This window comes from Danio rerio, chromosome 3 (assembly GCF_049306965.1).
Source record: "Danio rerio strain Tuebingen ecotype United States chromosome 3, GRCz12tu, whole genome shotgun sequence".
Lineage (NCBI taxonomy): Eukaryota > Metazoa > Chordata > Actinopteri > Cypriniformes > Danionidae > Danio > Danio rerio.
This window is the reverse complement of record NC_133178.1, coordinates 15,061,782-15,086,849: the sequence shown is the minus strand read 5'-3', so window position 1 is coordinate 15,086,849 and position 25,068 is coordinate 15,061,782. Positions and strand designations below refer to the sequence as shown.

At 34.8% G+C, this 25,068-nt stretch overlaps 1 protein-coding gene across 3 annotated transcripts; it reads left to right on the top strand.

Moving 5' to 3' along the window:
• eftud2 (elongation factor Tu GTP binding domain containing 2) lies at window positions 1–24,655 on the top strand. Of its 3 annotated transcripts, XM_073937712.1 has the most exons (29): window positions 30–130; window positions 338–389; window positions 2,381–2,493; window positions 3,987–4,158; window positions 4,246–4,324; window positions 4,398–4,473; window positions 4,620–4,685; window positions 5,464–5,499; window positions 5,579–5,669; window positions 5,788–5,870; window positions 6,091–6,257; window positions 6,414–6,538; window positions 8,179–8,242; window positions 8,321–8,411; window positions 9,142–9,277; window positions 9,360–9,487; window positions 13,291–13,484; window positions 14,612–14,723; window positions 14,810–14,950; window positions 15,802–15,903; window positions 16,002–16,084; window positions 16,988–17,074; window positions 18,095–18,221; window positions 19,148–19,235; window positions 19,947–20,065; window positions 21,951–22,045; window positions 22,215–22,368; window positions 24,066–24,173; window positions 24,268–24,655. In XM_073937712.1, exons 3-29 carry the CDS (start codon window positions 2,392–2,394, stop codon window positions 24,361–24,363), a joined length of 2,922 nt encoding a protein of 973 aa, XP_073793813.1. In that variant the 5' UTR covers window positions 30–130; window positions 338–389; window positions 2,381–2,391; the 3' UTR covers window positions 24,364–24,655.
• Window positions 24,656–25,068: the final 413 nt, after the last annotated feature.

Sequence of the window (25,068 nt, the reverse complement as noted above, 5' to 3'; positions counted from 1 at the left end):
GATGACGTCACCAACGTACGACCTACGTTGAGCTGTGCGAGGACCTCGCGGTGCATGGTTTGAAACAGTACGAGGGATCATTTTGTAACAATAAAATCACACCGGGATTAAAAACAAGACTCGCACACAGGTATAACACTGTTATAATACGCACTATATTTACGACGGAAATAATTATTTACACGAAGCAATTATTCATTCATTCGCTGTCGTACGTTTGCTGCGCGATCAGTTGCAATATCGGCTTTACTTGAGGCAGTTTCACAAGGGAATCTTTTATATTTATTGCGATTTTCAGTATGTTATGAGGTAATTTTATTCACTTTAATGTTTGCTGTGTTTATTGGGCTCTTAAAGATACATGTTCGACACTACAGCATTTTATTGAGGTAAAGTTTTTGCTCATTGACAACTTGTGTCACGTTCCCTTTGGTGTTTACATTGAGGTAAAGTTGGTTTTATATTCGGACTTTCCCTTTAATAATAGCTATAATTTAAAAAGATATGATTCTCTGCAAGTAGTGAACTCATATTAGCAGCCATAGACTTTCAAAGTACAACATTGTTCACAGAGTTAATAGAATTAAATTGTGCTAACGCTGTTTTGAAGTTAAACTTACTTTCTATTTCAGGCTGAATATTCAAAGTACAATATAGAGAAGGTATTAATTTAACGTTACCAGTTTCTATCCAAAACGCAAAACTAACTAGCACATTGGTTGGATGCAAATTAAGGTAAACTTGGTTATATTAGCACATTCATTCAGTGACAACTTGTGACATGTTTCTTATATTGTTTACAAGGCTACTTTCAATATTTGGTTTGAAATCACATACAAGTATGACTTCAAAACAACATTAGCACTGTTTGATTGACTGAACAATGTTGTACTTTCATAGTCACTGGCTGCTAATATGATTACCCCGTTTATAATTTGCAAAGAATACTTTTCTGAGATGATATTATCAATGAGAATGTGTGAATAGAAAACCAACTTTACCTCAATGTTACTTTTAATATTCAGTCTGAAATTGCTTCCAAGTATGAATTCAAAACTGTGAAGACTTTGACTGTGAGCAATGTTGTACTTTGATAGTCATCGGTAGCTAATATGAATTTCTTATTTAGAATTTGTAAAGAATACTTTACTGAAATTATATTATTAAGAAAAAAGTCTGAATGTTCGAATATTAAGATAAAAGTTTTAAGCAGAGTTTAATTAAGTTTAATTATTCAAAAACATTTACAGTGATTCGGACTATTAGGGAATAAACCTTAGTGTGTCACCTTTCAAAAGAGACCAAAACAATGCATAGTTACCTCATAGAATAAAATTGACTTCTAATGTATTTATCCCTTTTTCGTATAAAATAAAAAAAACAGATTTTTAAAAATACGGTTTCATTAAGCTGCAGTCTGGAGTAGGCATGAGACGATAACCATTTTTTAAGCTATACCGCGGTTTAGAAAAGTCAAGGTTTTAAAACCGTCAATTTTCTGCTATATTGTTCCTAGGGTATGAGTAAGATTTTTTAATTTACTTTTTTCTTAGTTTTTTTTTAGGACAGCAGAAAAGATATTCAAAGATTGCGTTTTAAATTTTTTACAAATCTGTATTTTTGAAACAAATGAAGGAAGCAGAAGTCAATAATTCATTTGAATTATTTAGCCTGACATGTTTACTGCTCCAAAATATTATGAATGTTTCCCAAATAAAATATATTGTGTACAAAGGGGAAAACGTTTTTATTTTTTTACCCAGACATTTAAAAGGAATATATTTCAGAGCAGTAATCGCAATACCTAAAACCGTGATATTTATATCCAAGATTATCATAGTATCAGAATCTTATACCAGCCCATGCCAAATCCGGGGTTTTAAAACATTTAACATCAAATAAATACTCTAAATATAGAAAAATCCTGCAATGTTTTAAACAAAAACCTTTATTTGTTTTTAGAAAGACACCCACAAATAAACTTTTTTTACAAGGGGTGAGTTAGTCAGCTAAAGTTAGTTGTAACATTTGTGATTTTTAAATATTTTAACAATCAATAATTTTACAATCGAATTTGTCACCTGACAAAGACCAATACTAAAAATGGTTAAAAATAGCATGCAATTTACTTTGGGTATGCATTTTGTTAGGCATTTAAGCAAATTTTACAGAAACGCTAAGAATTTAAACCAATTTTACCTCAATCAGCATTTTGTGCAGTAATACTAAAAGTGTTACAGTAACGTTTTTCCCAACACTAGAAAATAAAACAGACAGAATAATGAACCACTGCTGCATTTTAAATGAGTTGATCTGCATTCCGAATAGTTCCTCTGCACCAAAGTAAGTTATGTCATTTGTATCTGTTTTGTCCTATCAGAGCTCGTCGCCATGGAGACTGATCTTTATGACGAGTTTGGAAATTATATCGGACCAGAGCTGGACTCTGATGAGGATGAAGAGCTAGATGCAGAGGACCGGGATGCTGATGAGGTGATTGTATAACCTGTAATCATATTCAAACTGCCAAACCGTTGCTAGTTGGAGCATTTGTGCCATTTAAGTGCAGTTTCATTAACCCTATTACATTAACCCTTAATTGCCTGCTCAAATCGTTGACCAGCTTTTGACTTTTAAATAATGACTTTTAAAGTCATTTTAAGAATGACTGTTTTAATAATGGTTTACACGACACAGCATTGTTGGTTTATAAAATAATCAAACAAATGTAATCCTGTTTTGTTACTACACTCAATTTTGGTTTTATTGATATATATATACACACACACACACACACATATATACATACATATCTATATATATATATATATATATATATATATATATATATATATATACATATATATATACATACATACATACATACATACATACATACATACATGCATACATACATATATATATATATATATATATATATATATATATATATATATATATATAAGAAAACATGTTAAATGAGAATCTGAAATATTTTTTGGCATACTTCAAAAAATAAAGATGATATAGTATTCAAAAACAATTTATTTTGAATATTTTTTTTAAATAAATATGTCTTACACTTCATATTTTCAGATTTTTCATTGGATATGTATTAATTCCGGTAATTTTTCCATAAACGGACACATCAACCTCTACCAAATGGTTGATATTTTGTCGCATGTTGAAAAAAAATTCATTGGATGTGTTGACTAGTGACATTATGAGTTAAGAAATGCTATCCATAGTATTTTTTTCTTGGTGGAGCAGTTAAAGGGTTAATATACCATATTCCTAAATTATACGTATATTAATATACAGAACTCATTTAAATGAGGACAAAAGTAGCAGGTCAAATCGCCAGGGCTCTGATTTATCAAATTTGCATAGACAAGTTCTTAGTAAGGAACATACATCAGAATAAAGTAATTTATTTATTGATGATTAGCTCATTTAAAGTGGTTTAAATCAATATTTAAATTAAATATGTTTGCTTAGAGATTAATTACAGCTGTGGACACTCTCCTCTCAAGCTTATAGATCACAACCTTTGAGTGGCTAACGCATATTTCTGCCCATTTTGTGCATATGCCATGTTCATCAATGAGACCCCAGAAGAGCAGTTACACATAAAGCCTAATTACACAATTAGGATCAAAGCCTAAAAGGGGTCATTTCAAAAAGTTATGAAGCGTTATTTGTGGAATATTTTTTTTTATAATTATTACGTTTTTTTTCTATGTTTTGGGGGGAGGGGAGCACTGGGAGCAGAGAGAGGGGAAGTATGGGCATAGGACCTCAAGCCGGGAATCGAACTCGGGTCGCCCTGAGCACTATGGTGCTATATGTCAGAGACTTATTTTACATCTAGTAAAAATGAGCATAATAGGCCCCCTTTAAATTGTTCAGCTGAAGCGTGTAGAGTCAGTGGTTGTTTTTATGCAAAAATCAGCTCCTTGAATTTGATGTACATTTTCTTAAAACAGGCGGATGAGGAGGATGACGATGATGACCAGGCTGAGGCTGATGAGGATGGAGGAGGTGGTGGTATGGAGGTGGTTCTGCATGAGGATAAAAAGTATTATCCCACTGCTGAAGAAGTGTATGGTCCTGAGGTGGAAACTATTGTTCAAGAAGAAGATACACAGCCGCTGACAGGTAACAGACACGCTGGTGGAAGAACAGTTTGTTTATCGCATGCACACTCAGTGGAAAATCAATGTATCTGACTTAATTGTTCCTCAGAGCCCATTATAAAACCTGTGAGGATGAAGCAGTTTACTCTGATGGAGCAGGAGCTTCCAGCGACCGTCTATGACATGGAGTGAGTTTATGATTGGGTTTTTTCCCCTCTTTGTTTGAATTGCATAAGCTTACATGCATATATCTTTTGATAGATTCCTTGCTGATCTTATGGACAGCTCAGAACTGATCAGAAATGTCACACTGTGTGGACACTTACACCACGGCAAGGTAAAAGACTTCATTATGCTGATTCAGTTTTTTAGATGATGTCTAATTAATTAAGGAGCATCATGTGGGGGTTTTCAGAAGTTGTATGTGTTCAGTTCAGTAGTCATTTTGAAAGCATTTAAAAATGCTTTTGTTTGTCCCTACAGACATGTTTTGTAGACTGCCTCATTGAACAGACTCATCCTGAAATCCGTAAGAGAGATGACGAAGATGTAAGTGTATAGATAAGTATTTGCATTTTGTTTCGATATATATAAATTTTTCTTTGTGAAGGAAAAATACATGCATACATTTAGACCGGATGGATGGATGGATGGATGGATGGATGGATGGATGGATGGATGGATGGATGGATGGATGGATGGATGGATGGATAGATAGATAGATAGATAGATAGATAGATAGATAGATAGATAGATAGATAGATAGATAGATAGATAGATAGATAGATAGATAGATAGATAGATAGATAGATAGATAGATAGATAGATAGTTAAAAGTAATCAAACTAAGAACATCAAGCATAATCTTTTCTTTACTTTAAACAATGATGGAAGTATACTTGACTCATCTTCTTTTTATCATCTTTTGCCTATTCCGGAGTCAAGTATATAAAACAAAAACAACTCCTAATAAAAGTAATATTGTAGTAGTTTATGTACAGTGGTGTGAAAAAGTGTTTGCCCCTTACTAATTTTTTATTATTTTGCATGTTTGTCACACTTTATTATTAAAATAAAGTATATATTTGTCAGAGAAACACAATTAAACACTTCATGTAGTTATTATTAAAGGGGAAACAAAAAACAAAACAGTGTTTATATATACACTGTATGTGCATTCTTCCGCACACCTGTAGTTTCATATAAATTTAAAACATGAGTTATTACTCATTTATAGCAACATTTTGCACTGAGGCGTTCTTTGTTTGTTCAGCTTTACAGTCATGTGGTGATGTATTAAAATATTGGTGTTTTCTTCTTTCCACAGTTACGATACACAGATATCCTTTTCACTGAGCAAGAGGTAAACTGAAATAGGATATTGATTAAACATTTCTCTCTCAGTGATGTTATTTAAAGTTTTTTTTTTTGCTTTTTGATAGAGAGGGGTTGGCATCAAGAGTACTCCTGTAACCATGGTGCTGCCGGACTCACGGGGCAAATCCTACCTCTTCAACATCATGGACACGCCAGGTACTTTCCTGCCCTATAAAATCACTTACAGATGCACACTAAATACATTTGTGCACCGGCATGTAAGAACAGGTGATTTTATCTCTCATACTTCTTTCTCGTACTTCACATTCTTTAGGTCATGTGAATTTCTCTGATGAAGTGACATCTGCAGTTAGACTATCTGACGGGATTGTGCTTTTTATTGATGCTGCTGAGGGGGTGAGTTCACACACACACACACATAAATATTGCCTATGTGCTTTTTCACACACATGCATATTGCTTTTCGCTTCAAGACTGTAAGTACTATGTTGTTGTCATTAAAATACACTGATAAATAAATCTTAGTCACTGAATAGTTTGTATATTAAACTATCTGTGTTATGCAAGACTAATCTTTCTTTAGCATGCCTTTAACTGTTTGTTTGGATATGTTCAGGTAATGCTGAACACTGAGCGACTGATCAAGCATGCAGTGCAGGAGAGATTGGCCATCACTATCTGTATTAATAAAATAGATCGTCTGATTGTGGAGCTCAAACTGCCCCCTACTGATGCCTACTACAAATTGCGCCACATTGTGGATGAGGTCAACGGCTTGCTGAGGTACCCCACAGTACTTGAAATTAATTGTTTTGGTTGATCGAGCATGCTGATGGTACTATTTGTGTTTCACCTGCTTACGTTTGAAGCAATAGCTGTGAGATCTGTTGTTTTTAGTTAGCAGTTTTGTCTGACTGTGTTTGTTTTTCTCATTGGCAGCACATATTCTACAGATGAGTCTCTGATTGTGTCGCCTCTGTTGGGGAACGTCTGTTTCGCTTCCTCGCAGTACTGCATTTGCTTTACTCTCGGCTCCTTCGCCAAAATCTATTCAGACACCTACGGTGAGATCATTTTTTTAATTTAATGATCAGCACTCTAATAAAAAAAATATTATGCAAACATGTAAAATGAATAATGTAGTTTTTAGATGACTTAATACATCTAATTCTTAAACTTGTAAATATGCACTGAAATTAAAGTTTTTGGCAGAAAGCTAAAATTCTGGACACACGATCAAAAACTGATTTTGTAAGACTTTTAATTGGATCCAATTACTTAAATTATACAGATTTTTAAAAAATGCAAGACTAATAAAATAACCAAATTATTTACAGTGAATTTTATTTTACCATTGTATGCCATGAAAGCACAGTAGCACTATTGACAGCAACAGAAACAAGTACACTACATAGAAATGTCCTGTCGATTTGTGCAAACCTTTCTTTTCTTATATAAATATACTTATGTGAGCGAAATATCTACAGTGTATTTTTGAGCTATTTTTTGTCTTTGACCATGGTGCATGCAAGCTAGTCAGTGGTGCGCTCTGCAGAAATTAATGTGTTTTATAGTACATTGCTTTCCAAATTCAGAATTCTTCACCTTTTTTGTCAGTTGAAAGTGACATTTTCTTCAGAGGCCGCAAATTCGGTGTATCCCTAATAGTTAATAAGTCCCGATTAATGAATATTAATGACGCATGTATTTCACTTCAGTTAAGAAATTATTAACATATGATATAAAATATAGTAAACATATTGTCTTATTATGCAGTGGTTAAAGCAACACAATATTTGTATTGACAATTTTCAAAATATTAATATGTGTGGCATTGCTGCTCTATTTTAAATGCATCCTTCGGCCCAATCTCAATTCTATTTTTGTACCCCTACCCCTTCCCCTTAGCTCTTGCAACCGAGGGTTAAGGGGAAGGGCTTCAAAATTTACCCCTAAGAATTGGGACAACACTACATTACCTGCTCACTTCATCAAATGTCCTCGCGATTTCTTGCTTTATATGAGTTCAGATGATGGCGACTACTGTAGTGATTCCAGTTGTGTTATTTTTTGGTATTTATCTTTAGGAAATTCACTGAACCCATGTATTGTTACCATTCTGATCTAATGTGGCAATAAGATCATACCTGTACTGTGTATTTACACAGTGGCCATATTCATCTATGTAACCACACCAAAAACAACATTACCATTATACCAGACACTGTAAAAAGCCCATTAACAGCCACTAGACTTTTCTGACAGGGTATTTCAGTGTCAGAATGTTGCTGGACTGCTGTACAGAAGTTAATATTAGGGATTATTGATCGCGAAATTAGCGAAAAAAAAGCATGACGGTAAAACACGAACGCGGTTATGAATATATTAAAACGTGTTTGTTTAATGTAAAAATTTGCAATAATGATAAAAAATACTAATTAGTGGATCACCTTACTTCCGGGTGCAGCTGGAGCTAGTGTAATCTGGGAAATTTTCTTACCCCTTGGTTTCTAGTGTGGTCCTAAAAAAAATCTTCGTTTGAAGGGGTGTATACCCCTTGCCCTTAGCCCTACATCTTCAAGCTAAAGAGAATTGGGACACCACTAACCCTTTACTGGCATGCACAAAACGAGGGGTAAGGGGAATGGCTGAGGCGTAGAATTGGGATTGGGCCTTAATCAACCTTGTTTTATTATGTTTTCAGGTGACATTAGCTACATGGAGTTCGCAAAAAGACTATGGGGAGACATTTACTTCAACCCCAAAACGTGAGAATTTCAAGCTATATCTATTTTGCAGACATTGTGAATTTATTTTTATAACTGGTTGCATTCTGTGTTTGCCAGGAGAAAGTTCACAAAGAAAGCCCCCAACAGCAACTCCCAGCGCAGCTTTGTTGAGTTTGTGCTGGAGCCGCTGTACAAGATCCTTTCACAGGTCAGATTTACTCTCCGGCTACTTTTACATGACATTAGTGTACTCAAAATGGATGAGAGTGGGTTTTAAAAACTTTTATCATACAGTGTTTTTTTTGTTGTCAAAATAGTTCCTGTTCACACAGATAAAATAACAAAAATGCTGTATTATATATGCCAGGCTTGTATACATTTTTGTGTAGTTGTTGTTCTTTTGTTACCAAGTACATTGCCATGCCTATAGAGTGAATTCTTAAAGGGATAGTTCACCCAAAAAGGTTTATGTTTCTCTCTTCTGTTGAAGACAAAAGAAAATATTTTGCAGAATGCTGGTAGCTGGCACCCATCGACTTACATAGTATTTATATTTTCCCTTCTATGGAAGTCCATGGTGCCAAAAACTAGCATTTTTCAAAATAACTTCTTTTGTGTTCAACAGAAGGACAAAACTCCACAAAAACCGCATCAGTCAGAATACATTAGTTAATGTTCATTCATTTGTTTGTGAACTATCCCTTTAATTCACATGCTCGAGACATTTCTGTTGTCACAAAATCACATTCTTGTAGTTTACAGAGACACAATAACAGTAACATTTGAAACATTGAAATCTTCAAATATTTGAGACACAAAAAAAACATCTTCATTTGAAAACCCTCGGTCTTCAGTTTTGCTTGTTATATTTAAATGAGACATAGACAGTCACCCACGCATGTACAGGTTGTGTAACTGGTATGTGTGTGTGTCTGTAGGTGGTGGGTGATGTGGATACGTCTCTGCCGCGAGTCCTTGACGAACTTGGCATTCATCTGACCAAAGAGGAGTTAAAACTCAACATCAAACCTCTGCTGCGCCTCGTCTGTAACCGCTTTTTTGGAGAGTTTACAGGTGCGGTAGCTGCATTACCTTATAAATATTGCAGATATGTACGGCATGTTCAGTTTAATAATACTTTTTAATGATTTTACAGGCTTAGTGGACATGTGTGTGCAACACATACCATCTCCTCAGGGGGGCGCCAGAGCAAAAATAGAACATACCTACACGGGTGGACTGGACTCAGACCTCGGAGAGACCATGTCTGAGTGTGACCCTGATGTAAGTGTGGCATCTGCAGAGAATTTCTGTGCTATGTTCAGCTCATTTCTTCACTTTACTTGTGTTCTAGAAAACAATAGATATATATATATATATATATATATATATATATATATATATATATATATATATATATATATATATATATATATAATATATATAATATATATAACATTATAAATATAAATATGTATAAATAAGATTTCTTAAAAATGGTTAGTCTGACATAGTCTCTTAATCCAGGGTGTGCGTGGGGTGAAAAACTAAGTTTTAGGCCTTAAAAGGTCTTAAATTATTGAAATATTGTCTTGTGGGGGTTTTAAATAATTGTAAATAGGTATTTATTGTGTACACTGTGTACATGTAAAACTACCAAATCGAGCAGACAGACACCCATCCAATCCCCAATAGTCCATCTCAACAATTTTTTTTCCAGAACTATATTATAATAGTTAATGTAATAGTTTTATAACCAGTTTGGTTTAATTATTTTCCTTACAAAAATACAATTTGTTTAAAAGTTGTCATTGTATTTATAGATCATAAATAAATAGGGTAAGATTTTTGTCAGACTGTTATGCATACATTTAGTTTATTATAGTTTTAGTAGTTACGTTATTTTGGCTGTAGTTACACTGCACAGTTCAAGTGACTCAGTCTGGATTTTTTTTTTCCTCCCATGTGGCGCAGATGGGATATGGTCCACGTATGTGTAAGCAGGAAAAAATCACATGGATTCCAATTTACTTGAATCAGATTCAGGCCTTGTTCATATGTGGAAAATTTATCCGTGCCTTCATGTCTGCTGTGTAAACAGGTAGATCGGAGTTTCAACTGTCAATGCGAGTCGCCCGTCATTAAAAACCATAACGTATTACGTCAAGTCTGACACTTTTCTTTCAGAACAGACTTCAGCAGTCGCAAACCTTAAATCTCATACACGAGTACTAAAAAAGCTTTTATATTGTTTTGTAGCACAAGAATTTAAGTATGTTAATGAGAGAAAGTGAGCGAGTGCAATATCTGCCACGTAACCAATATAAACTAATATAAAACTGTGGTATACATCTCATGCAAGACATTACATTAAGATGCCTACTGGTTTAAAAAGACCTAGATTAAACGAAGATGGCCAAATGAGAACTTTTTTGTCATAAACGATAGTAAAAGAACTTGTCAAAAAGAATTTAACAATATTAAAAAGTCCTGTCAACAGATTAACTACAGGAACGGAGTAAAGAGCGTTCTTTTTTTTTCCCCAGTTCATTGCGCCTTCACCATGTGCTGTGTAAATGCAGACAATCAGATACGAGTCACTTGTAAAAGATGATGTAAGCTGTTTAACAAAAAAAAGTGATACAGTCACAAATTTATCGACCATCAATATGTGCAGTATAAATGCAGCCTTTGAAGGAAATGTATGTATACAACTGGGGTTTGCTTGTTTTGACATTGTTTAAAATAAAAACAATTTAACAATTTACTAATTAGACTCATTTTTATGATTGGGGAAAAAATAGAAACAATCTTTAATGTTTGTCTTAGCATAAGTCTGAAGTTTATTTCATAATGGTCTTAAAGGGGTGGTCCAGAATGTTATTTTTAAGGCTTGGTTGTGTTAATAAGATGCAAAGCAATGTGTGCTCATGTTTAACTTGAAGGAAATCGTGTTATTTTTTCATAAATCTCACTTTGATTATACACAGCTACTCAGCTAACATGAAAACGACTGTCATATTTCCTAGTTTCTCTAAAAGGCCCACCCTCAAGTGACTCTGATTGGTCATCATCATAATATGCTGTGATTCGCCGATCGGCTCCACGTCACGCCCTGACAAGCACGCGCGTTTTTGTGTAAACAGTCAGTCAGTCAGTCAGTCAACACGTGTCTGTAACGAGTGAAAATGGGATGCGGCTCCTTTAACTGTTTCTGTGCCTTTTAGTGTGTTTATGCGTGTATACGATGAAGTATCTGTAACACGAGAAGCGCATGTGCGCGGGAGAGATTTTTATTGTTCTTTTTCTCTCATGCTCGGATTAAGTTATTTTCTGTGGTGACAGAATAAAGCACAAGATGTGAGATGAGACCTTTGTGAGCCTGGATTGATTTGTTTTTGATGTTACACTCCAGTTGGGAAATCATTGCTGTATTTTTTTTAAATCAACGCGTTACAGAACGTCTTTCATGCATATGCGGAATATGCCTGTGTAAGTAACATGAATCGTTCACATATCTTTTGCGACTTTATTGTCCGAGTTGTAAAACGCATAGCATAGCTGCCTATAGAGAGAAACTCTGCCGTCTCCCACAGAGAGACGCAGGTGCTGGCCAAGAGAGCGTGTATGTGTATGTGTGTGTGTGCGTTTACAGCCGTTTGATAAATATAGATTTGTAACGTTAGCTAAGTCGTTAGCGGTTACCATAATTTCCCGTTGTTTACATCTTTGCTACAACACACCGTTAAAGTTAGACACTGTACATGTCATGATCAATTTTAACAAATAAAAACACTTACAGGTCATGACTCAGAGTTCACAGCGTCTCCTTGCTCCATCTTTGAGGAGATTTTAACTGAATCCAGCACTGAACTGGGAGAGATTCTGGAAGCTGTGTTTTGTCAAATCATGCTTGCTATGTATTTTATAGTTCTCTGGAACATAATTAATATTGAACTGTAAGCACTTCTGTGTTTGGGTCGTGTCATTTGGAAGCCCAACAACAGAAACAGAACAGCTATGTGGAAACAGCAGGATGGCATTTCTCCCTCTGCAGTAACGTTACAGCGCCTCTGGCCACGGCCTTTACCTGCGCAGTGTGGGATGCGCAATAACGAACTTTTGTGATCTCACAGGGGGCGGAAGTATTTTTTGTAGTCCCCAAAATTCGTTAATTGTAGGCGTTGCTAAGCTAACTCTGTACAAATCAAGGTCTCCCTTTGCATTAAACTTTGAATATTTTACATTTAGAGATGCTGTTTATGTTCACACAGCTACATTACACATCAACTGAAGTTTAAAATATAATATCGTAGTGGACCACCCCTTTAAATAGTCTTTAATTTGACTCCGCTAACCCTTTAAGAATCTGTAGTATTGTGAAATATTAATATAAAATAGTAATAAAAATAATAAAATAGATTTTTTTCTAAAACGTTTTAGCAGTCATCATTAATCCAGTTTATTGGTGCTTAAGAAATATTTTATATCAATCTTGAATACCGTTTTAATTTTATTTCAGTCGACCATGATGCATTTATTTCAGGATACTTTGATGAATAGAAAGCTCCAAAACAGCAATTTTTTTAAATGGAGTTTTGGTCAGTGTAATGATAAATCAGTTTCCTTTTTCACTTAAAATGTTACTTAAAAAAAATAAAAAAATTTGAGAGGTGTATATTTTAAAAGAAATTGGCACAAATAAATGTAAATTTAAATGTAAATGTAAAAAAGTTTTTGTATTGTGGATGCCACTGTAGTTCTTACGGGTGAATATTAATAAATAACTGTTTATAACTGATTATTCTGATTATTTGACTTGTTAAATAACTGATCATGCATCCACTGCGTAAAACATATGCTGTAATAATTGGCGGTTCATTCCGCTGTGGCAACTTCTAAAAAATAAGAGACTAACCAAGAAGAAAATGAATGCATAACTGATTATTTGAATGCTGTGCAAAACTGGGAGAGACAGTGTGTAAAACTATAAATTCTAACTAATGTTAAATGATTTCTTTGTCTCTCCGGGTGAATTATCCAATCACTGAATTTTGCCATGTAAAATGTTTGCTTTCTTGTCGAAGGGTCCACTGATGTGCCACACCACTAAGATGTACAGCACAGATGACGGCGTTCAGTTCCACGCGTTTGGTCGGGTCCTAAGTGGAACCCTGCAGGCAGGTCAGCCCGTGAAGGTTCTGGGAGAAAACTACAGTCTGGAGGACGAGGAGGATTCTCAGATCTGCACTGTGGGACGCCTGTGGATTTCTGTCGCCAGGTGAAACTCACACTAATTTAGTCTGTTTGCTTGGAATATATCTGACTCCATTTACTGAAAAAGGAAATAGTCATCATTATCAATTTCTGTCCAATAAACTGTTTTATAGCTTGGAATATCTAGATTTAAAGACATTTTTTAAGTATTCCACAAATTATATAATATTTAGACATTTGAGTCTAGAAATAAACTTTAAAAATTAGGATTTTTTGAAGAGTTGTTAAATGAGGAGTCCTGTTAAACATTATTGCAGTACTTTCTTTGGCTAATTTAAAATACACGTGCAAGTATCAATCAAAACACTATTGTGCAGTTATGAATCTGCACAAAGTTGCCAATTCAAAATGCTGTGAAATATTTTGGATTAAAAAAAAAAAAGATTTCTGACACTGGATAATGGCATGTAGTTAAATGTTAGTAATTACAAATGTAAGTGTATTCATATAAAGGGTTAAAGCAATAGTTTACTCCAAAATTACAATTCTGTCGTCATTTACTCACCCTTCACTTGCCACAAACATGTTTGAGTTTCTTTCGTCTGTTAAGAAGACAATATTGTGAAACATTTTGGAAACCTGTAACCATTGACTTCCATAGTATTTGTTTTACCAACTGGTTCCATGTTTTGAACATTCTTCAAAATATATTCTTTTGTGTTTACTAGAAGTTTGGAAGTTGAATGTGAGTAAATGGTAAGTTTACTATTTATTTTGGGAAGAACTGCCTCTTTAAGAGGACAACAATAAAATATGTCCATCTTTAAAACATGTATTTTGTTAAAGTAAAGTGTACTGTCATAAAAGACTCATCTGTCAGGGATTTATTGTGCCATCAAAAACCATTTTGATGGTCATTGTTTAAGTGGATATTATGGTATTGAAGCCCTTTTAGGTTTTCCCCAAGCTGCCTTGTTGGAAACCGCTCTTTAAATGCCATACAAAAATACTTTTTTCAAAATGCACTGAAACAAACTAGTGTTGAAAAAAAAAAAACTGCTTTCATTCTGAAAATGTTTCATTCAGACTGTTTCTTGCCATTTCTTCTGTGATTATATGTGATATTTTCTCGACACCAGTTTTTCAGTCTGTGTGGTTTTTGTAAATGTTATATTTGTTATGTTGTTAAAGGTATCAGATTGAAGTGAATCGAGTCCCTGCTGGTAACTGGGTGTTAATTGAGGGCTGTGACCAGCCGATTGTTAAAACAGCCACAATCACAGAGCCCCGTGGAAATGAAGAGGTGGGAAACAGAGACGTGCATTTGAAACAGCAGTCTTCATTAATAAGGCTTTTAAAACTCACTGTGCTTTATGTTGTTGCGAGCAGGCACAGATCTTCAGGCCACTCAAGTTTAACACCGCATCAGTTATAAAAATTGCTGTGGAGCCTGTCAATCCTTCAGAATTGCCCAAGATGTTGGATGGACTCCGAAAAGTTAACAAAAGTTATCCTTCACTCACAACAAAGGTAACACGCTCTTTTGCTGCCGGTATTGTTTAAAAGCTGTATTTCTGTTATGGTCAAATCAAATGCTACAAAGTAGTTTGCTTTATTTTTTTACAATTATTATAGATGTTTAAGGCTGTAAAAACCCTCACTACACACTTTATGCAATTTTCTCAGATAAACATCGACGTTTTTCCTGCAGTCACTGATCCACAAAACTAAAGCAGACTCCATCTTTACCATGGCCCTGTTGCAAACAGTTTTTAAAAGGGGTTGTATCTTTGTTGAAATCTCATTGCTGCTGTCGTCCTTATGTTATTTCCTTCCTTCTTTATGTAAAAGGCGTCATGCAGCCACATAACTTCTGCCATAGCATGTTCAGAAGTCCAACAGTGCGGAAAATTTCTGCGACATATTTCTGCGACTCCCCGACGTTTGTTGGGGAGAAAACTTGTAAACAGACAGTCCAGCACTTCAGCGTCACACTGCTAGTGATCAAAGATTCATGTAAATTTGGCAAGCTGAATGCATTCTGTACTGTACAGGAGTCTCGGCACTTAGGAGATTGATTGACAGTGATCTACAGCCAATCAGAACGCAGAACACTATGCACTTTAAAAAAAAAAAGCATGTCAAATTGCTTGAAAAATTATCCGCGAAACTGCGAGACCACGAAAGTGAACCGCGTTATAGCCAGGGACCACTGTATTAGTATTTGTCCATTTTTACGGAGTATTTAACATGCTCTTATGCAAGAAAAATTACAGATGTAAGTCTGACAATAACGTATTGTATTAGTACTTTGTTAGTGTAGTTAAATGCATAACTGAATGTTTTTTTTCTTTATTTGTTTGTTATGAATGTGTGTTTAGGTGGAGGAGTCAGGTGAACACGTGATTCTTGGCACAGGTGAGCTGTATCTGGACTGTGTAATGCACGACCTGCGGAAAATGTACTCTGAAATTGATATCAAGGTGCTCTTTTTTGCTTTAATAGTTTTACGGTCCTCATTTCTGCATGTATTTCTTTTTCCTTTTATGTGATTTTTTCTCTCTTTGTTTTCTCCCTATAGGTAGCTGATCCTGTGGTGACCTTTTGTGAGACTGTCGTGGAAACTTCTTCTTTGAAGTGTTTTGCTGAAACGCCCAATAAAAAGTGAGAAACAAGCTTCCTTTATTTCAGCATTCTGATTTAGTATTGACTGGAAGGAAAACCTTCAAATAAAATTACACAAGTGACCTTTTTTTTAACTGAGATTTGTACATCAATTGAAAGGTGTATGAATAATTGTTAGGATAGAGCAATGTTTGTCAGAGTTTGAACTTTTGAAAATCTGGAAAGCAATGGTTTAAAAATAAATCTAAATACTGAGCAGTTTGCAGATAACTGTGTATATGAATATTTAGCAATCTCACTTTAAGTTTTGATTTATTTACAGTAGGAAATTTACCAAATATTTTTTATGGAACTAATTTTTATTTAATATTCAAATGATTTTTGGCATTAAAGACAATAGTAAAAAAAACTTATTGACCCATACAGTGTATTTCTGTCTATTGGCCAAAAATATTCCCATGCAACATTAGGTTTTGTCATCCAGAGTCATATTTGAAGCTCTGAATCAGCTGAACCAATTGCTTTACAAAATTATTCACTGTTTCAAAGCACTAAAAACACCACAAGCTTTTACAAATTACATGCTTTGAAAGTGAAATATATCAAATAAAATTAACAAATCATAAAATAACGTCAATACAAAGTATCTTTATAATAATCTTTTGATTTTTATGGCTCATTTGTTTAATGGCGGTATTACGTAAACAGGACTAGTGGCTATAATTATTATTAGTCTCTGTAATTCCACAAGTATATGATTATACATTTATAAATCTATAAAACCAACCCAAAAACAAGTTAAAAACTACAGCCCTTGGTTCAAATGATTGACGCCACTCACTTGAAAAGCCAATTAAATTGGAAACAGTCTTTATTTGCTGAAATCAACAGTTTGCAACTGTTTTAAAGCTTCACAAAGCAGTGTCTGTGTGTGTTTTGCAGGAATAAAATCACCATGATTGCTGAGCCATTGGAGAAGGGTCTTGCTGAAGACATTGAGAACGAGGTGGTGCAGATCACATGGAACAGGTAAAACAACAGAGCTGCAGAGAAGCCTATAGGTTATTTTATCTGTGAATCAAAGTGAGTTGGAGATATGTTTTAATTGTCCATCAGGTTTTCTGTTTTGTCTTGCTCTCCTGAGGGCTTTTAAGTCATACTTCATCCAAAAATGGAAATTCTGCCCTTATTTACAAAATCTTCACTTGTTCAAAACCTATTTGAGTTTCGTTCTTCTGTTGTACACATAAGAAGATATTTTGAAAAATGCTGGTTGCTGCCACCCATTGCCTTCCATAGTAATGTTTTATTTGCTAATGTGGAAGTAGGTCCTAGCAACCAGCGTTCTTCAAAATATCTTCTTGTGTTTACGACAGAAAGAAAAGCTCATCAAGGTTTAAAACCAAATTAGAGAGAGTAAATATTTGGGTGAACTATAACTTTAAGGGTTATAAAGACTAACATTCCAAAACTGTTCAAAAGTGTGGAGTTATTAATGATACACCATAAAAAAAAATATATATATATATATATATAAACATTTTACTAGAAATTGTAGCCATATTTCACAATGTTACTGGTATATTTGTATTTTTGATCAAATGAATGTGACCTTGGTAAATGTAAGACTTTCAAAAACATTAAATATTATCATCCCCTTTTTTTAGTTTAAATTTTTGCAGTTTAAAGGGAAAGTTCACCCAAAAGTGAACATTTACTCACCCTAAAGTGATTCCTAAGCTTTGAATATCTTTATTCTGTTTAACACTAAAGAAAATATTTTGACGAATGATGAAAACCTGTAACCTTTGACATCAATAGTAGGAAAAACAAATACTATGGAAGTCAATGGTCACAGGTTTTCAGCATTGCCATCTTCAAAATATCTTATTTTGTGTTCAACAGAAGAAAGTCAAACCAATTTTAAATGAAGCATAAAAAAACTAATTTTAAGTGAATTATACCTTTAACTGATCTTACCCTATCATTTTAATAATCTAGTAACTAACCTGAAACCATTTGAAATACATCACCCTTTCTATGTTTTAGGAAAAAGTTGGGAGAGTTTTTCCAGACCAAGTATGATTGGGATTTGCTGGCAGCTCGTTCCATTTGGGCTTTTGGACCAGACACAACTGGACCCAACATCTTAGTAGACGACACTTTGCCATCTGAGGTCATTTACACAACATCTAAACACTAATCATGCTCTGCAGGGCTAGTTTTTTTATTGTGAATATTTAATTGCAATCATTTTATAAATATAGTTTAAATACAGTTCAATAAATAATGTGAAAAGCTTTATACAGTTGATTATTCACCCTCCTTTGTTTTTTTCTTTTTTTCTTTTTCTTTTTTTTATTTCCCTAATGATGTTTAACAGAGCAAAGAAATTTTCACACTATTTCCTATAATATTTTTTCTTTTGGAGAAAGTCTTATTTTATTATGGCTAGAAATAAACAGTTTTTAATTTACATTTTAATTTCAATATTATTAGCGCTCTTAATCTTTTTTTTTTTTTTTTTTAGATTGTTTACAGAACAAATTTTTATGTTACAATGCCTAATTTACCCAGTTAAGCCTTTAAATGTCACTTTATGCTCAATGCTATTATGTTAAAAATAACTAGTAACTATTATGTACTGTCATTATGGCAAAGATAAAATAAATCAGTTATTAGAAATGAGTTATTAAACTATTGTTTAGAAATGTGTTGAAAAAATCTTCTCCGAACAGACATTGGGGAAAAATATTCAGGGTGCTAATAATTCTGACTTTAGCTGTACGAATAAACCTGAACTGTAATTGCGTTGGAAACTAATATAATTCAGAATAAAACTGACTTGATCTCTCCTCCAACTGTATTCACACAAATATGAAATAGCGCTTTTAGCCGTTTGAATGTAGATGTTAAAGTGTTTTGCCGTGGATCTGTTGCTGTGTTATTTATTGTGTGTATGGTATTGACATGTCTGCATGCACGTGACACAGTTCGCATGGTATTGTGAGAAGTCAAGCACTGGACAACTGCACTTGTTGACAGTTATATGACTCTCTAAATGATCGGTTTTCTTTCTGTGGGTATGTGTGTGTGTTGTAGGTGGATAAAGCTCTCCTTGGCTCAGTGAAAGACAGTATTGTACAGGGTTTCCAGTGGGGAACACGCGAGGGTCCTCTGTGTGACGAACGTAAGTCATTATATGAGAGTTGTCTATGGTTATGAAGAAATAATTAGGAATTCAGAATTGCAGTAGTGTTTAAGCCGCATTTTATCATTTATTAAGAAAAAAAGTCAGTTTAAATTCACTGATGCACCTAAATAAGTCCAGTTAATGTGATTGCATTTTATTTTCTCTATATTTAAGGCCCCCAAAAAGTTTTTTTTAAGTTTGGTTTCATTTATTTTTTATTTGCGTATTGATAAAAATAAAAATAACAGTTGCAAAATAAATGTTTTTATAAAAAAAAAAAAAAACATTGCAAGTGTAATGTTTACACTCGCCACTCCACTAACATTTATTTAAGGTAAAATGCAAGTAATTAATCATTACTAATCAGTATTAAAAATTCTGTCACTTTTTCTTTCAATTAGAATCTGCCTCAATTTGTACTATAAATCAGCTGTCTGGTGTTGGTCTGAACAGAAGTAGAAGCTGACCAGTGGCAGTTTGTAGATGAAGTTGTAAGAAGTTAATTTCATAACAGAAAGCTCACTTTGGCCAATGTGTTTCAAATTCTTGAAACGAAATACAAACATACTTCGATTTCTACTTGCTTTTATGTAAAATGACATCACAGCATCACAACAGGGTATTATGGCATAATGTCGGCTACAGTTTAATATTTAATTTCATACTGTGTAATATCTAATCTGCCTGTTTGTCATTCTCTGCATGCAGCAATCCGCAATGTGAAGTTCAAGATCCTGGATGCCGTGATTGCTCAGGAGCCGCTGCACAGAGGAGGAGGACAAGTCATCCCTACAGCTCGCAGAGTTGTCTACTCCGCTTTCCTCATGGTGATTTGTCCTGACACCTCTCTTTCTTGACTAATCATTAGCAGTGTTTTCATCCACCTATTTTCATTAGCACTTTAGAAATTTACATTAAAGCTATTGACCTTATTCTCCGCAGACGAGCGGGCGCTGCCATTTGAATCTTTTTTGCACGCGACTTCCGGTCTCATTCACTTCCATTCATTTTTAGACATTAAAAACTGCTTGTTTCGCTGTTTGATGTTGCAAACTGATATTTCCTTGTTATATTATTCTACTTGGTCTGTATAGTCATGCAAACATTTGTTTGTAGAGCAAGTAGTTTAACCGTTTTTTGCTGTCAAAAATTCTATTCCTTGTCATTTCTCCCATAGGCGACTGAAACGGAAGTTCTAAGACAATCGCGGAAACAGGCGCACTTCCGCATTTTAGAATAAGGTCAATAGTTCACCCAAAAATGAAAAAGACTTCTTCAGTTGAACACTAAAGAAGATATTTTAAAGAATGCTTGTTACTGAAACACCTCCACTTCAGTATTATGAAACCAAACTAACCATGGGAGTCAATTAATGGCAGCTATACCAGCAGTTTTAAAAAGTATTTTCTTTTGTATTCATTATAAAAAAGAAACCCAAATGGGATTTGAACATATGAAGGGTGGGTGAACGATCCCTTTGGATGCATACATTTAAAAAAACTCACATGAATAAACTGCACAACTGTGTAGGAAAAACATTATCTTATTATAAAACATGAACACAATTACTGAACAAATGTCTTGATGTGAATTAAAAGTCATGTTCAAATTGATTAATTATATTATAATTAATAAATCTGAGCCAAAAGTCCATCCTCAGTATAATTTTAGAAGTTACCTCTTTCATCTGTTTTACACAAATATTTTCAGAAACATCAGGCACTACCTCCAAACGCAAGATAACATCACAGATCTGAAGCACGATGTATTTGCAATGGAGGAAAAATACATAAAGAAGTTTCTCAGCTTGCAGAAATTAACATTTTAATCTTGCATACAGTACTGAGCAAAAGTCCTAAGCACTATAACAGTTTTTTGTTTTTTTTGGCACAATTTATAATTAATTTATTTGTTTATTAAAAACAAACAGAAAATGTAGGTAATAGGACCAAAAGAAAAGCAAAAGTCTATGTTTAATGTGGCTTTCCTGGGCACCAAGCACAGCTTGAACTGTTTTGTTCTAATTGTCCTGACATTTTCTAAAAGAACATGCTGTGAAATATCAGGCTTCATTTAGCACTGTTGAGTTCTTCTTTAGGTTTAGAGTGTCATATCCTCTTTTTCTGCTCAGGTGATCTCATAGAGCCTCTATAAACAGGGGTGTCAAACTCATTTTAGCTCAGGGGCCACGTGGAGGAGAATCTATTCCTTAGTGGACTGGATCAGTAAAATCAAAATCGTTTTCTTTGTTTTAAAACAATCAACAAAACATAAAGCTGGAGCCTGAGGACAACACAATCTCAAGGCAAAATCTCAGAAATTGACAAAATAAATGTACACTTATGACTGGTTTTGTGGTAAATGGTCTCATATATTCATTATACCCACAGTAAAACAACAGATTTAATGATGGCCTAAAACTTTTGCACAGTATTGTATATCGCTTCAGTTTTCCAGGAAGTGACCATTGTATTCTCTTGAGCACATGGCATGGAAACTGTTTTATTCACAAATGTTTTAAACTTATTTCAAATTTTGCTCATGAGTTTGCAACTTTGGATGGAAAAACAAGCTGTTTCCATTAGTCTTATTGCAGTTTGTCATTCAATGACGTGATCCATTAAGTTGTGGTCCATTAAGATGAAGTTGATTATCGTAATTGGTTTCTCACTCACTCATCCACTCACTCTCTGATTGGTTGGTTTCCTGTAGGCCACACCCAGGCTAATGGAGCCCTATTACTTTGTGGAGGTTCAAGCACCTGCTGACTGTGTTTCTGCAGTTTACACAGTGTTGGCACGCAGAAGGTAAAACACGCACACACACACTCACACTGAATGAGGACATTGCTGACTCCTCGTCTATGAACACACATTCGCATTAAGCAGATTGTTGCTCAAGGCAGCAAATGTCAGCAAGTGTCTAATAAAGTGAAGAAGGGGCCTGTGACTGATCCCCCGTCTCTGTGTCCCGTAGAGGTCATGTGACGCAGGACGCTCCAATCCCTGGCTCTCCTCTCTACACCATCAAGGCTTTCATCCCTGCTATTGACTCATTCGGCTTTGAAACGGATCTACGCACACACACACAGGGCCAGGCCTTCGCGCTCAGTGTGTTTCACCACTGGCAGGTATAAACGCATTCAGTTCAGCTTTTTTTTTACCACCTCTCTTCCATGTGTGTTTGAGTATGAGGGATTGCGTGTAAGTGAACCTCCAAAATATGTCAGCAAAATGGAAAGGAAATTTTATTTTTAAAAAAAGTCTTCTTTAATGAAACTGAAGAAAATTTATTTTGTATAAAAGTATTTTTATGGCAGTTAAGCACAACAATATGTGGGAAATGATGTATATTATACTGTAAAATATTATTTATGTAATACATTTTTCTATTATTACATTTTATAAATATGTTTTTTTAATTAAAATTAAATGTGTGGATATATTTGAATATGAAGAGGTGTGTGTGATAATCTTTACACACATTATTAAATAACTAATTACATTTTAAGTTCAGTGTAAGCGTAATAATTTTAGTAATACATTTTAGAATACATATAAATACAGTGATCCCTCGCCATAATGCTGTTCACCTTTCTCGTTCTTGCAGTTTCACAGATTTTTTTAGTGCAATTTGACACAGTGTTCTGCTTCCTGATTGGCTGTAGACCTGGAATCACCAACCTTTTTGCAACTGAAAGCTACTTCTTGGGTACCGATTAATGTGAAGGGCTACCAGTTTGATACACGCTTATCAAATACCAAATTTGCTCAATTTACTTTTAATTATATGTTATTATTAATAATTAATGCTATTTATCTATGTGAAGACACTGAACACGTTAATGATTTCTCACAGTAGTTGTCAACAATGATTTAACAAGGTAGGATAAATATCAATATGCAACACTTTATTTCTATAAATCTGCATTTTCAAATAATCTTCCAGTCGCAACCCAGTACTGGGAAACACCCATACATTCTCATACACTATAGCCAATTTATTTATTCATTCATTTTCTTTTCGGTTTACTCTTTATTAATTAGGGGTCGTCACAGCAGAATGAACCACCAATTTATCCAGCTTGTTATTAGGCAGCAGATGCCCTTTCAGCTGCTACCCAGATCTGTGAAACCCATACACTCTTGCATTCACACACACACACTCATGAAATAAGGCCAATTTACCTGATTCAATTTACCAATTTAGCGCATGTCTTTGGACGGTGGGGAACGGTTTGAACATGCTAACTTCACATATAAATGCCAGCTCACCCAGCCCGGACTCGAACCAGCGACCTTATTGCTGTGAGCCAACAGTGCTAACCACTGAGCCACTGCGCTGCCATAATAAACTCGGTGTTAACAATTAAATATTGAACCTCAATAAAAGTCAACTAATAATTCTCAATAATAATTGTAACATTTACAATTTTATGCTTTATTAAAAATCAAATGTCTGTTATCAATGCACTTTGAACTAATCTGAATATAAAGGTTTGTATCAATCAATAACAAAGTTTAAACACTAAAATTATAATTAATTCATGCTAGTAAATGCATCAAAATTGAAAACAAAGCAAATAATTGAATACAAATCACTGTTATAAATAATGGGAATAAGAAATATACAAAAGAATAAAATAAAACCCCACTTGTGTGTGCGTGTACATGTGATGTTGAGCTGCGGAAGATTGAGTCAGCAGCAGCAGCAGCAGCAGCAGTTTTTTTTTGGATACCCTTGCCTTTAACTGTGTGTGTGTTTGTCACATGGCATTATATTTTCACTCCTGTCCTGAGTAATTCTCGCCTCTGCCCCTCACTCCAGATTGTCCCCGGTGATCCTCTGGATAAGAGCATTGTGATTCGTCCTTTAGAGCCCCAACCGGCCCCTCATCTGGCCAGAGAGTTTATGATCAAGACCCGCAGGCGCAAAGTAAGACCCGTTTGACATCTCTCCACTGTCAATCAGCATGTTTAGCTGGAATATGCATCCTACATAATCATCATCTTTCCATCTCGTCCTCCAGGGCTTGAGCGAGGATGTCAGTATCAGCAAGTTCTTCGATGACCCCATGTTGTTGGAGCTCGCCAAACAGGACGTGATGCTCAACTACCCAATGTGAAGAGACAAATGAACTTAACTCATCCCATCATTCCCTTTCAGCTGCATCAGGCTCGCCGCTACTACCAGTCAGTCCAGTTCTGTAAGGTGGAAAATGTTTTTTTACACATGAAAAGAGTTTGATGTTCAATCCAGTTTCTCTTTACAGTCTCATTCTGTGTTTATTTTTATATTTGACAGCATTTTTGTAGTATTCTATGAGGTGAAGAACGGGCAAGTCTTTTATTTGAAATCCCCTTGCAGTCTAGTGTCATTTGTGTAAGTGTGATTAAAAAGAAAGGATTTGGCCTGTGGATCTGCGTTTTCAGTTCATTTTGGATGTATTTTTTATGATGAGCATGAAAGTGATGGCCATTGTACTTCTCAGACTCTTTGATGTGACGGGAAAGGTGGTTTTGATAGGCAGCATGAAAGTTTTCTACAACTTTCCAAGAGAATATTCAACAGCGGGGAAACTTTGGAGACCGTTCGCTGAATACTGAATAAGACTGAAGCACATACAAAGGGCAGGAGGAGTACATGTGCGTGGAGAAATGGATCTATTTATGTCTGTATTGGATGCGGAATTAAGGTAGGTTGACATCATGAGTGAAGGCCATTTAACAAACAGTTGTCTGACATTTACTTAAATGTCACAGATGTCTATTTGAGATTTCACCCATGAGTGCTTAGGAAAGATGGTATTTCATGCTGAATGAATATTGGT